The sequence below is a fragment of the Lethenteron reissneri genome, chromosome 50, assembly GCF_015708825.2.
Source record: "Lethenteron reissneri isolate LAM-NWPU_2019-01 chromosome 50, ASM1570882v1, whole genome shotgun sequence".
Taxonomy (NCBI): domain Eukaryota; kingdom Metazoa; phylum Chordata; class Hyperoartia; order Petromyzontiformes; family Petromyzontidae; genus Lethenteron; species Lethenteron reissneri.
The window spans coordinates 10544540-10558675 of NC_083828.1; the positions used below are offsets into that span (position 1 = coordinate 10544540).

Consider the following 14136-nt stretch of genomic DNA (forward strand, 5'->3'; position numbering starts at 1 on the left):
CACACACACACCACACACACATCACACACACACACCACACACACACAGCACACACACACCACACACATACACCACACACACACCACACACACACACACCACACACATCACACACACATCACACACACACACCACACACACACATCACATATCACACACACACCACACACACACCACACACACACACACCACACACACACCACACACATCACACACCCCACACACAGACACACCACACACACCACACACACACACATCACACACACCACACACACACCACACCACACACACACCACACACACACTACGCACACACACCACACACACACATCACACACACACACACCACACACATCACACACACATCACACACACACCACACACACACATCACACACATCACACACACACACACCACACACACACCACACACATCACACACACCACACACAGACACACCACACACACCACACACACACACATCACACACACCACACACATACACCACACACACACACCACACACACCACACACACACACATCACCATCACACACACCACACACACACCACACACACACACCACACACACCACACACACACCACACACACAAATAATCCACATTCCTCTTGGTCCAGCAGAGAGAGAGAGACAATTACGGGAAGCGGCCCTCACACCACGTACACGCGCTACAGGCAACATCAAAGCCGCGGATCTTTGATGCTCGTTCAGCCGTCCAGCCCGTCCTTGATCATCGCAAGAGCCGGGGGGGGGGGGGGGAGTAAACCCACAGCGAGGCAGTTCCAAAGAAATGCGGTTCCCATCGAGATGATTTCAAAGTGCATTGCCGCAGTGGCTTGGATGTTTGGATGTTTGGATGCTTGGCCAATTTCCGACCATGGCTGCTGATGATGACGATGATGACAAATCCGACGATTGAACAGCTGCACGTGGACTGGCAGGATGGAGGTGGGCGGGTGGGCAAGTGAGAGCCACGTGGCTTCGTGTCCCGCTCTCCTCCCGAGCCCCGCTCGGGGTGCGTGCACGTGGTTTTAGGCGCGTGGGGCGATCGTCACGAAGGGAGGCGCTGCTGCTGCTGCTGTGATCACAAATTTAGTCAAATCCGTGAGGGTGACGCCGCCGCACCGGCGGTGACCTCCTGTGAGCGCGTGATGGTGAAGTGTGATGTTTGTGATGTGTGTGTGGGTGATGGTGATGATGTTGGGGACATTGATGTTGGTGATGGTGGTAACGTGTGTGTGATGGTGACGCGTGATGTTGCTAATGATGTTGGTGATGGTGATGATGTTGGTGATGATGTTGGTGATGATGGTGATGATGTTTGTGATGGTGGTGGTCACAGATTGTTGCTGCTGCTGCTGCTGCTGCAGACGAGCAGCCGAAGGGAATTCGTTGGAAGCGACGGGGAGCACTTCGATGAGCGGCGATCCTCGCGATGTCAGGTAAGGGAGCGAGCTCACTCGTCGCCATTCATTCACCGATGAGCCCATTCACTCATTCACTCATTCACTCACCCCGCTCACCGTCCGCTCGCCAACCGTGGGGTTCTCTGCGCTGTCCACGGCCCCGGAGGGGGGGGGAGGAGGTTTTTTATGACGTTGGTCGCGAAATCTTTCGTGTTAAACAAACAAAATCATCGTTCGAAAAGCGACTTCCTGGCGCTCGCCCGCAAGTCCTGGGGTCGAGAGCACGAACCCACCGTCTTCCCCTGCACGGTATCCACGCCGCAGCCTGTGCACCCCCCCCCTCCCCCCCACCTCCTCCACCACCACATGCACCTGCGCCAGCGCCGACTGGAACGCGCGTGTCCGCAGGCAACTTGACCGCGACTCTGCTCAACACCACGATGCTCCTCGTCCAAGTCACCTACGTCGGTGACTTCACGTGCTACCACAAGAAGGTGAGGGTCCCTCCCCGTGCGGGCAGCCTCGTCGCGCGCGCACGCACACAAAGACAAAGACGTCCCGTGTAGCCTTAACAGACTCTTGGGGCAAGTGCTGTTAGCGAGTAGCACGTAGGAAGGCCGGCACGGCGCACGAGGGGGGGGGTGGGTGGCCAGCACCACGCCCGCCGGCGGCCGCCTTTGTCTCTCTAGTGGCGACGTTTTTTTCACATCGCACCAGGTACTCGTTTGAGGCGAAGCCGACCTAGGGACAGGGCCCAGATAATTGGTCAGTGGGTGTTGGTGGCGCATTATCGGGAATCGAACTTGGGTCGCCGGATTCGCAGTGCCGGCGTGGCGAGCCGCTACGCCGCACGTACGAGCCCTCCTCCTGCAAAGGCAAACAACAAAAAAACATGAAATACGGAGACTCCTCTACTTACGAACATTCAACTCACGAACTTGTACGTGCATCCAGTTGCCTGTTCCGACCGAGTTTGTAAGTTCAACCGCCGCGGATTAGATGGCGGTGGTGGCATCTACATCTGCAGAACGTGAAGAACCAGTGACATCTACATCTGAAGAATATGAAGAACCAGTGGCATCTACATCCGCAGAACGTGAAGAACCAGTGGCATCTATATCTACAGGAGATTATACAACTTTTAAAGCCATTCCCCGTGTTGAGTGTACACGCCGTAGAATGTGTTTGGAATCGACAGGAGTAAAGTGGTTCCTACGATAGAATAGACGTACGAACAGACCTCTGGAAACCAACTCGTTCGTAGGTAGAGACGTCCCTGTAGAGTCAGGAGAATCGGCGACGGCGGCGGGCACAGCGAGCGTCAGTTAGCCGACGAGGAGCGGCGACGCCTCCACCGAATTGAGCGCTGCTGCTGCTAATGCAGCATTTGTCGTTCCAGCCGGGCGTCGCCTCCAGCGAGTACTGCAGGCTCATCTGCTCCAACATGGCGAGGGACGCGCTGGCGACCGGCTTCCGCGGCAGCTTCGCGCTCGACATCTCCCGCGTTGTCAATCTGTCGGAGGTCTTCTGCATGGTGAGCTCGGGACGCCGTCGGGAAAGCCCGCGGCGCTAAGCGGCGCTAAGCGGCAGCAGCGGGACGGGGCGGCTTTTCATGGTCGCTCTTTCGTAATGGAGAGGGGTGAATTGATTTTTGTTGCTGCTGCTGCTGCTCTAAGTTTTGATGGGCTCGATTGCGCACAACATAAAACGCGCCGTCAACACACCACGCCACCGACCCGACGTAGCGGGACTTGTTTTGTTGTTGTTGTTGTTGAGTACACAAAACGTGCCAATCAGTGACTCGTTCAGCACTCACCCGTTACATCCACACGACCTAACCCCACACGACTTAACCCCAAACAAACCAATTTAACCAACAATTAACGGGGGCACTTTTGGCATCACATTCTGCCCTCCTGTACCGCGTGGTTTTCATAACGTGAATTGGATACAGGACGCGAGGAATGTGTTACGGAACACATTTCTTATAACGCGGATGCCAATTGGGATATAACGCGATCGAGTGATCGGAGCTGTCGCGCACGAGGTAGGAGCGAGCGGTCGTACGGCTGACGCAGCGTAGCGTCACCGCACGAGGCGGGATGCTGCTGGATGTTTCTAGACGCTACCCACGCGCCTTGCGTACGCGTCTCGCGTGTCATTGCGGACGGTGCTTTAACCCCCCTATGTTATATATCGTTTATTATAACGCGATTTTTCCATCACGCGGTGTGTCTTCATGAACGCGACTACTACCGCGTTATAGGAGAACAGGCTGTACATTGGGACGCGTTCGGTAGCAACATCGCAATGTCACGCACGGGGACAGCTGCCACCGATGCCCCCCCCCCCCCATCAGTGGCAGCTGTTGGTTAGTACACGGCAAGGCCGTGTACAAGGTCCTAACAGAAGCCACGCATGACCATGATTTTGTTCTCCCTCGGTTCATCGCTTTCTTTCAGATCGATGGCGGCAAAGAAACATATTTGAGTGAGTAGATGTTTTGTTTTCTAACCGCTTGCTTCCGATTCACGAGGCTCACAGTCGTCGTGGTCGTCGTCGTAGTCGTCGTTAATCCACTGCTGGATGTAGGCCGCCCAAAGGCATCGCCGCTTCTGCCCGTGACGCATCCTGCCCTCGCCCGCTGGCTTTCCTTACCCGTTGGTGTGAAGATGGAGCCTCTGACCTGCATGCGGTTTCTAGGCCCCGCGGTCTCTAGCCGCTGCTGCCACTCTGGAGTTGAAGTGAATCTGCGCTCCCAGCGCCAGCCGCTGATGGCTCGCGTTAGCAGTGGTGCTGGTAGTTGCAGTAGTAACGACGACGACGATAGTGGTGATGGTGCTAGTGACCTCCATTTTATTAAAGCGCCTTTCATGTTGAAAGCATCCCAGGGCGCTGGACGTATAGATACATTCTAACCAAAATAAAAAGCTGATAAGAACAATACCAATGACCGCTGCTCTCGAAATTCCAATAAAACGAGGAACTATGATAAAACCGATTTATCATTATTACAGAGTAATCCAATCAGACAATGGAATCGTTGTTTTTTAAGTCTTCACTTATAAAAAAGGCCTGTACAGGACAAATAAGTCCGTTTTAAGACAATGATTTAAAAAGTGAGGAAGGGGACTCCACGTTTGCGGGGTCTGGCTGCAGAAAGCTGCGCATCTCCCCACATCAACAACAACAAGCACATCAACAACAATCACATCAACAACAACCACATCAACAACAACAAGCACAGCACCAGCACGGCCTTGTGGTGCTCAGATATCAACAACCTCGACACGTTCTTCAATAACACCGTGCGTGTGGCCTTAGCGCCGCGCCGCGAACCCGGCGGCCCGAGTTCGATTCCTGCTCACGGCCACTAACACCGGCGGCGATTATCTGAACCGGTCCTGGGCCTCCGCTAGGTCGACTCAGCCTCAAATGAGTACCCGGTGCAGTATGGTAAACATCGCCACTGGGGAGACAAAGGCGGCCGGTTGTGGTGCTGGCCACCCACCCCCTCATGTGCCGTGTCGGCGTTCATGGGTGCTACTCGCTAACAGCACTTGCCCCAACAGTATGTGGTACACGGGGGATCTTTGTCTTTGTGGCCTTAAAAGGATAAAATATATCAATACTAGCAAAAGTACCCGGCGTTGCCCGGGTTTTAAAAGTATTTCAAAACTACTCTAAATAATGTAACTGCAGTGCGTACTGACTGTGGTGGTACCTGCTTTCACTGCAGCAGTGCATACTGTGGTGGTACCTGCTATGATTATAGCAGTACATGCTGACTCTATAGCAGTATTTATGGACTGTATAGCACAAAGTACTCACCTGTCAGAGTGGCGTGGTGAGGCCTAGTCCCGTGCAGAGCCTCCGGCCTCGCCTAGATTGCCCACCCGGCTGAGGCTGGGTACTGGGGCCGTTAACCCCCACCACCCCCCCGCGCTACAATAATACTGTGTAATCGCTATAATTTTATTATCTACCGACCCTATAATAGTAATTGCACACATTGGGGTGGGGGGGGGAGTGAAGAGGACGTGAAACTTTGATGAATTTACCTCAGAGTCGCGTGTTAATGCGTGCGCATATTTTTAACGGGAATTAAAAATGGCGTCCACCCCGCAGCGAATGCGTCGCTACCCGTTGCCAGGGGCAACCGCCGTGGAAAACCAAACGGACCAATCGCGTCTCGCAAATCCCTCACATTTCGTCCAATGAAACTGCGTATGGTCCGGCAACACACAGACAAACAGACACACACACAGACACACACACAGACAGACAGACAAACAGACAGACAGATTTGCGATTTTATATATATAGATAATGGGCGACGTGTTGAGCAATGGCCCTTCTTCATGGCACCTCGAGAGGCCACTAGAGAGACAGCGTTTGATGATGAGAGTTGGAGACCTCACGTTCTCACACTGTAGGGCCTGATGGGAATTGCGTTTGAAATGATTCCTGATGACCCAGATTTTAAATCAGGCATAGGACAGTCGCTGTTGAGTGATAGACAACAAACCCCTTCAGTAATAACAAAGTATGATGACTCAACAATGACAGACTCGTTTGGAGTAGAAGTGACATTGCCAAGTGTCGCTGGCACACTGCATTGTGGGCCACCCACGACCGCTTCGTTGAGCTATAATTTGTGATGACCAGCTCGCTCCTGAAAGAAAAGGCGACGTAGCGCAGTGGGCTTCACCTGGTAAGATTCAACAAGAAAGTTTAGTTTTATTTGCATGTTTTTTCAAAGTGATTTATTTACCTTTCCTATACTTTGCACTGCTACCCTGTTGTTTGTGTCGTGTTTGTTGTTGTAACGTTCTGACCCCGTGCCCCGACTGGACATCTGTGAAAGAAGAGCTTCATAGCTCATCAGATTCCTCCTGCGGTGTCAATACTGATTCTGATTCTGAATTCATGGGCGGTGGTCACGCGTTTCTGCGCCACTTGCAACGGGCGACGTCACAACAACAACGACCGTCGTTCATGACTACGTGGCGGCGACGTTACCACGGCGCTTGTGCCAGGCTAGGTGCCTGATGGCGCGCCCATTCCCGTGCCCGTGCCCGCTAACCGCGTGCTCTGTTCCCCACGCAGACACGGTGCCCCTGGCCACGCCACCGCCGCGAGCGCAAGGTGAGAGCCGCGCTCTGCACGCTTCCCCAAACTAGACTGAACAGCGAAGAGGGCTCTTCATCACGTGGGGGTTTTTTAGGAGCAGCCAAACACTCTGGACCAGTGGTTCTTAATCTGGGGTGCACGCACCCATTGGGGTGCGAGATGCCATTTGATGCCCCTTCTGAGAACCAAAGCGGTGCAGGCAGCAGTAATGGTGAAGGACCACTGCTCTGAACACGTGATGTTGATTCTAAATGTGGAGGGAAAACTCCGAGGACCCGGAGAAAAATTCACACGACCGCAGAGAGAGAGAGACAGACATGCAGATTCCAAATATATCCAGCAGGCATCAGGGTCGGGATCGAACCCACGACCTCCTGCATACCAGGCGAAGGTAGTTATCACTGCGGCGGCCAAAAAACGAATCGAAGCTCCGCCCAGTAGCTGCCACTGCGTTGGCAGTGGCGCACGAAAATTATGATAGTTGACGTTTCAGGCAATGCCCCTGCTTCACGCGTAAATAGAGAAGCTGTAGAGGTGGAGCGCATGGGGCCTGGTGAGAATAGGAATAGCCGTAGGAATAGTCACACTAGTAGTGGCTATTGAGTAACAAACCCTTCGATAATCGACAAAGATGACTAAAACAATGAAAAATAACAACCTTGTTTGGCGCGAAAGTAATATTACAAACTGTTGCTGGCACATTGCGTTGAGGGCTACCCATAATGCAAGTCGCCAGAAAAGCAACACTTTAGAATGTTTGTTGTGTCTTGTGCGAAGTCACCCTCGTCGGTGGCTGACGAGTTTGCGACTCAATGCTGACCACGCCCCCCCCACCCCCCACCCCCACACACAGAGCACAGCACCCTGGTCACCTCGCCGCCGCTAACCAGGAGTACGTCCGCCGCACGCCGGGTGGACGCGACGCAAGCTCCCTCGCACCCCACTGCTACCGTCGCGAGATGGAATCGAACCGGGGCCATCTGCTGCGGCGTCATGGCGATCACCTCGGTGGCGTCGATGATGCACGTGACGTCATGGCGACCAGCTCAATGGACGTCGATGATGCACGTGGCGTCACGGCGACCAGCTCAATGGACGTCGATGATGCACGTGGCGTCACGGCGACCAGCTCAGTGGGCGTCGATGATGCACGTGGCGTCATGGCGACCAGCTCAATGGGCGTCGATGATGCACGTGACGTCATGGCGACCAGCTCAGTGGGCGTCGATTATGCACGTGACGTCATGGCGACCAGCTCAATGGGCGTCGATGATGCACGTGGCGTCATGGCGACCAGCTCAATGGGCGTCGATGATGCACGTGGCGTCACGGCGACCAGCTCAGTGGGCGTCGATGATGCACGTGACGTCATGGCGACCAGCTCAGTGGGCGTCGATGATGCACGTGACGTCATGGCGACCAGCTCAATGGACGTCGATGATGCACGTGACGTCATGGCGACCAGCTCAGTGGGCGTCATGGCGACCAGCTCAATGGGCGTCGATGATGCACGTGACGTCATGGCGACCAGCTCAGTGGGCGTCGATGATGCACGTGACGTCATGGCGACCAGCTCAGTGGGCGTCGATGATGCACGTGACGTCATGGCGACCAGCTCAGTGGGCGTCGATGATGCACGTGACGTCATGGCGACCAGCTCAGTGGGCGTCGATGATGCACGTGACGTCATGGCGACCAGCTCAATGGGCGTCGATGATGCACGTGACGTCATGGCGACCAGCTCAATGGGCGTCGATGATGCACGTGGCGTCACGGCGACCAGCTCAGTGGGCGTCGATGATGCACGTGACGTCATGGCGACCAGCTCAATGGGCGTCGATGATGCACGTGACGTCATGGCGACCAGCTCAGTGGGCGTCGATGATGCACGTGGCGTCACGGCGACCAGCTCAGTGGGCGTCGATGATGCACGTGACGTCATGGCGACCAGCTCAATGGGCGTCGATGATGCACGTGACGTCATGGCGACCAGCTCAATGGGCGTCGATGATGCACGTGACGTCACGGCGACCAGCTCAGTGGGCGTCGATGATGCACGTGACGTCATGGCGACCAGCTCAGTGGGCGTCGATGATGCACGTGACGTCACGGCGACCAGCTCAATGGGCGTCGATGATGCACGTGACGTCATGGCGACCAGCTCAATGGGCGTCGATGATGCATGCGGCGTCATGGCGACCAGCTCAATGGGCGTCGATGATGCACGTGACGTCATGGCGACCAGCTCAATGGGCGTCGATGATGCACGTGACGTCATGGCGACCAGCTCAATGGGCGTCGATGATGCACGTGACGTCATGGCGACCAGCTCAATGGGCGTCGATGATGCACGTGGCGTCATGGCGACCAGCTCAATGGGCGTCGATGATGCACGCGGCGCCATCGTTACATTCCATCGCTCATTCGATCCCATCTTGCGGCGTGGCAGCTGAAAACGATGTTTAAAATACATCGTCCGCTATGCCACCGCTCCTCACTCAACAATTACAGACGCACTCACATGCTTGTGAATTAATTTTTACTAAACTATGTTATATTTTACCAGGTAAGGCCCACTGAGCTATATAGCTCTTTTTCAGAAGAGACCTGGCCACAAGTGACAGTGCAACGAAGTGGCTTATTTCATGTGGACATTTATAGCAGCCAAATACTCTAAATGCACATTGAATCTAGATGTGAAGGGAAAAACCAGGGGACCCGGAAAAAACGTCCACGTGACCACAGGGAAAACACGCAAACTCCAAATTTACAGGTGTCAGGCTCAGGATTGAACTCACGACCTCCTGCATACCAGGCGAGGGAGTTAACATCTCGCCACTGTGGCACACTATAACCGCACATAAAGCCACACTCACATTACTTAATAAATAAAAACATTAATAACATAAACATGCAACTTACCTCGGCCGCAGCCCGGCCGAATGCATGGGGCGTTGACGTCACGGCGGCCATCTTGCACGCGGATTTGTTTTGCTGGCAGCCGATTGGCTGGCGTTGGCCCGAGCCGTGACGTCTATCCCTAGCAACCACTGAGGTGCGTCCACACGCAGACATGCGCGCCGTGTCGCGCTGCCGCTGCCCTTCGTGGCCTCCGCGGTTTCACTCACACGCCGCGTTTCTCCACGCAGGCGCCTGGACCGGGGAGAACACTGCAACATCGCTGCTGTTGCCTATCTGTGGCCTTCTCTGCCTGCTGGGGGCGATCTACTGGTGAGTGAGTGAGTTAGAGCGCGCCACACAGAATGGCATGCGATCTATTTTCCTACAAAGGCGGTCGTGGTTGAGTTCCCGAGAACACCGCATTAAGGAGACATCGCGTGATAATAAAGTGTGTAATTATAGGAGCAAAGCACGGTCGTGATAAAACGTGAGATGCGTACGCAGGCTGACGCACGTGGGTAGCGTCTAGAAGCATCCAGCAGCATCCCAACGCCCCCTGTGCGATGCTACGCCGAGGCAGCCGTACGACCGCTTGTTCCTACCTTGCGCGACGTTGCTCCGTTTGCTCGATCGTGTTGTATCCATTTCGCATCCGCATCATAAAAAAATGTGTTTCCCTAATATACTCATCGTGTTATGGACAATTCGCATTCTAAAAACAACATGCGGCGTTATAAGAGAACATACTATTGTCTTCTCTGGATTGTGACGCTCAGCTTTCTCGTCCCTATGATCAGGCGTCTGGGTAGTGGCACGGTGTGGTGCCAAGATGTTAACTGCCTCGCCTGGTATACAGGAGGTCATGGGTTCGATCCCGACCCTGATGCCTGCTGTGTATTTGGAGTTTGCGGAATCTCTCTCTCTCCCCGTGGTCACATGGATTTTTCCCCAGGTCCTCCGGTTCTTCCACTCCACATTTAGAATCGACGTCGTGCGTTTAGAGTCTTTAGCTGCCGCTATAAATTTCCACGCGATGGGTTCATAGCGCAGCGCTGTGAAAATCGTCGCATCCGCTGAACGATATCATCACTCGCGCACTCGACCTCTGAGTTCAGCTCCCGGTGCGGTCGGCGTGAAACGTCGGACATCGGGCCGCACAGCACTTGGTGAGCTGTGCCCATTGCCCTTGCGAGGAACAGGATCAGGAGGATGAAGAGGAGGAGCAGGAGGAGGCGAGAGGCAGCGCAGGATGGAGACGGCGTAGAGCTGGCGGAACGGATCATTGTCGGCGAGGAGCTGGCGATCCACGTTACGGGAGAAGCGGTCGTGAACGTCACCATGGGAACCGTGGGCCCCGTGGCTAACGGGACAACGGCGGGCACCATCGCCACCCCGGGAACCCCGGGCGCCGTGGCCGTCGGGGCGAGGGCAGTGCCCACGCGCGTGGATGCGTCAACCTCCACGGACGACGTCGTGGCGCGAGGGGGCGACTCCTAGGGGGCCGCTGGGCAGGGAGGGGGGGAGAGGACCCCCGAGGCTACGGAGCCGCCTCGAGCTGTGCTGTGATCGGACCTCGCGGCTCAAAGAGTCGCCGATGCTCGGGGACGGAAGCAAGAGAGCGTGGCGCCCAAAGCGGCTGGATTTCTGAGAAATGATCGGGCCGAGCCAAACACCGGACTGAATCGCAATCACTGATGCACACGGAAGAGCCGATCGGCGTCCAAAGACAATTGATCGCTCATCTGATATCTGTTCTGCACCGGTGTCACCTCACTCTGCTCCCCGCGTGCACCTCGCTGGTCCCGCTCCGTCCCGCCGCACGGCATTCCCCCCTTCTCGTTTCACGACGTCCCCCCTCCCCTCCTCGCCAGCGGCTCGGCACCCAACACGGGGCGTGGTGGGGGGCGGAGAGCGGCGGCGGCGGCGGCGGCAAATCGTACGGCGCTCCGCCGCCACTGAGCTCCGGCTTACAGGATGGAACCTGGGTTAGACTCTGGAGCGGGGTGCGTTGTTGTCATTGTTGTCGTCGTTGTTGTTGTGGTGGTAGTGGTAGCGGTGAACTTGGATTGTCCCAGCCGTTGGCAGCCGCTGGTGACAGGGCCCCAAAAAATCCAGCAACATTGTCTGCGATTCCTGGCAGGAGTAGTGGTGGTTGGGTTTCTGCGTAAACGACTGTGACGTTGCCGTGCCACGATTCGTGCATGCTACTAGAGTCGTGCGTTGGGCTCGGAACTCCCCCGCGTCTACCCTAGCGACGGGGTTCTCGTCTACAAACGTCGTTCACCGGCTTTGGCTCAGGCGAGCCTGACTCACGAGGCACGCACGGCCGACGAGGAAGCCGCGTGTCGGGTGGAAATCGTCTCTGGAGATGCCCCCTGGGGTGCGTGTTGGGCGCTTTGCCAAACGCGAATCGTTGTTGTCATTGACTCGAGGTTGCCTCATGTCGTCACACCCGCTGTAGGTGTCCCTCAGGGGTCCGTCCTGCGTCCTTGGCCTTTCTCAATCGACATCTTTGCCTCATTGACGGTCACGGCATAAACCATGGGCATCAAACTGTCCAGGCTATCAGCTATTCAGCCAATCACCCGTCCAGCCTCTCACCCGTCCAGGCCCTCACCTGGTTCAGGCTCTCACCTGGTCCAGGCCCTCACCTGGATCAGGTTGGCATCTGAGAGACTTTGAGCTCTGGCTCTGCGTCTCTGATCCCTCGATCGAATGTTGGGGTCCCATCCGTGAAACACGTGCGTGTTGTTAAATGTGTCGATATTATTCCAAATGTCGTCTGCTTATTTATTACTTGACTTAAGTCGATCAACCTACGAGTCCCGAACTATGACCGCGTGTACGTAAACTTGGTCTTAGGCTCTCTGCCGTTCTTACTTTACTTAATGTTTAATATCATTATTATTACTGCCACTACTAATGCGTTGCAATTGTTAGAACACAAAGAGGCAATGCGGTACAGGTCGTGGAGAGTGTGGGGGGAATGGTCCACATCCCTGGCCACTCGTGAACAACCAGGAGTAGTGAACAAGCAAGGCGCTCTTCCCCCTCCAACCCAGCTTAAATAGACGCTCCAAGCCTGGGGTTGTTTCATTCAGACGCTGTCTTCTCGACAGACCTTTTCTTCACCTGAAGACGGCTGCGAGCGTTGTGGCCGAAACTTCGTGAGAATTATTTTATTATGTTGTTATTTTTATTATTTTATTATTTCCATTCTACGTGGCTTTACCGAAAGAACCAAGAAGATGAATGCCTGCAGTCACGAAAGCTTTAAAACAAAAGTCACCGTTGCCAATTGCTCTAGCGGCAGTAGCAGCAGCAGCAGGAGCAGCACCGCTCCCCTTCACGCTGAAAAGGCGGCAGGGCCTCTGTTGACCGAGCACCTTTGAGACCCCAGGGAGACGTTCCCTGCCTGGGGGGAGGTGGAGAGAGCGGTGGCGCAGCGGTTAGCGCGACGCTGCGCTCCGAACCCGGCGACACGAGTGCAGACACCCCGCTCGCGGCCAACAACCGGCGATGATTACTATCCAAACCGGTCTTGGGCCTCCCCTAGGTCGACTCGGCCTCAAATGAGTAGCTGGTGCGATCTGATCAAAAAAACATCGTCGCTGGGGAGACAAAGGCGGGTCGGGCGTGGTGCTGGCCACCTATCCCCCTCGTGTGCCGTGCCGGCCTTCGTAGGTGCTGCTCGCTACTAACGGCACTTGCCCCAACAGTCTGTCACAGGCTATACGGGTGATCTTTGTCTTTGCTGTTAATGTATGGCCTCTGCCAAAGGTATCTGAAAATCCCGTTCAACCCTTGCTCAGGACGAGATCTCCCACCTATTGTGAAGGGGGGGGGGGTGTTTGAAAAACACGAATATGTTTTACCCTTCCTGGCAATAACACAGGAGGTGTTAGGATGTTCAAACGCCGTTCTCTGGTCTGAGTTAGCTGCTCAACCCGAGCTGTGAATGCTCTGATTCGTGCGGCATTTCCCTTGTCCTGTTCGTCGTTTAGCTTCTCTCGTCTGACGCTGGTGAGACGAGGCCATCAATGCGGCTGCTGGCTCTGGTGTAGGCCAATCAGTTTCAAAGTCGATGCATTCCTTGTCATCAGAGCCGGTTTGTCTGCATGTCCACCACAAGGTCTGTGTGTGGGGAATGCAGACTTGACTTGATTCCTCGCCAAAGCTACAATCTAATTGCTGTTTGAACATCTTAACACAACTCGTGTTTAATTGCCCGAAAGTGTGGACGTCTGTTCTTATTTTTCTTCACACTTTGATACTTGGCCAAAACAAAATAAGAAACATGCCCTTTGAGAATGTGAATGTCAGCCAAGGCCAAGAGAGGGCTCCCATAACAACTCGCCGCTGACATCAGACCCCGAAACACGCCTCGAAGCCAAGCTCCACAAACTTGCGTTTCAGTGTTAATTCAAGCGAACCGCCTTCCAACTAAATCCAAGAGATATTTACGCGATCTAACCCCCCCCCCCAAAAAAAAACCCCGATATTGTTGATAATATTGGTCGCGAACGCCTGCGTGTTGAACTCAATCAAAGAGAGTCTTCAATGACTCAACACAACATCTGCGTGTGCGTGTGCGTGGTTTTTGTCCCCCCGCTGAAATCGACTTCTACTCGCTAGATTCGAAGCTTTCGTGACTGCAGGAATTACTCTTCTTACTCGAC

The 14136-nt window shown here is 54.7% G+C and overlaps 1 protein-coding gene across 2 annotated transcripts in view; it reads left to right on the forward strand.

Annotated features, from left to right (window-relative positions):
- Positions 1 to 1367: 1367 nt before the first annotated feature.
- LOC133355219 (uncharacterized) overlaps positions 1368 to 14136 on the forward strand; it is a 13195-nt gene continuing 426 nt past the window's right edge. The window contains exons 1-8 of one of the 2 annotated variants that reach the window (XM_061572587.1): positions 1368 to 1459; positions 1832 to 1917; positions 2808 to 2957; positions 3886 to 3913; positions 6533 to 6571; positions 7410 to 7448; positions 9706 to 9787; positions 10657 to 14136. The exon at positions 10657 to 14136 is cut by the window's right edge and continues 426 nt beyond it. In XM_061572587.1, coding sequence (XP_061428571.1) covers positions 1453 to 1459; positions 1832 to 1917; positions 2808 to 2957; positions 3886 to 3913; positions 6533 to 6571; positions 7410 to 7448; positions 9706 to 9787; positions 10657 to 10954 — 729 coding nt within the window. In that variant the 5' untranslated portion in view covers positions 1368 to 1452 and the 3' untranslated portion in view covers positions 10955 to 14136. The remainder of the gene's footprint in view (positions 1460 to 1831; positions 1918 to 2807; positions 2958 to 3885; positions 3914 to 6532; positions 6572 to 7409; positions 7449 to 9705; positions 9788 to 10656) is intronic. The other variant, XM_061572589.1, reaches the window with a different exon arrangement.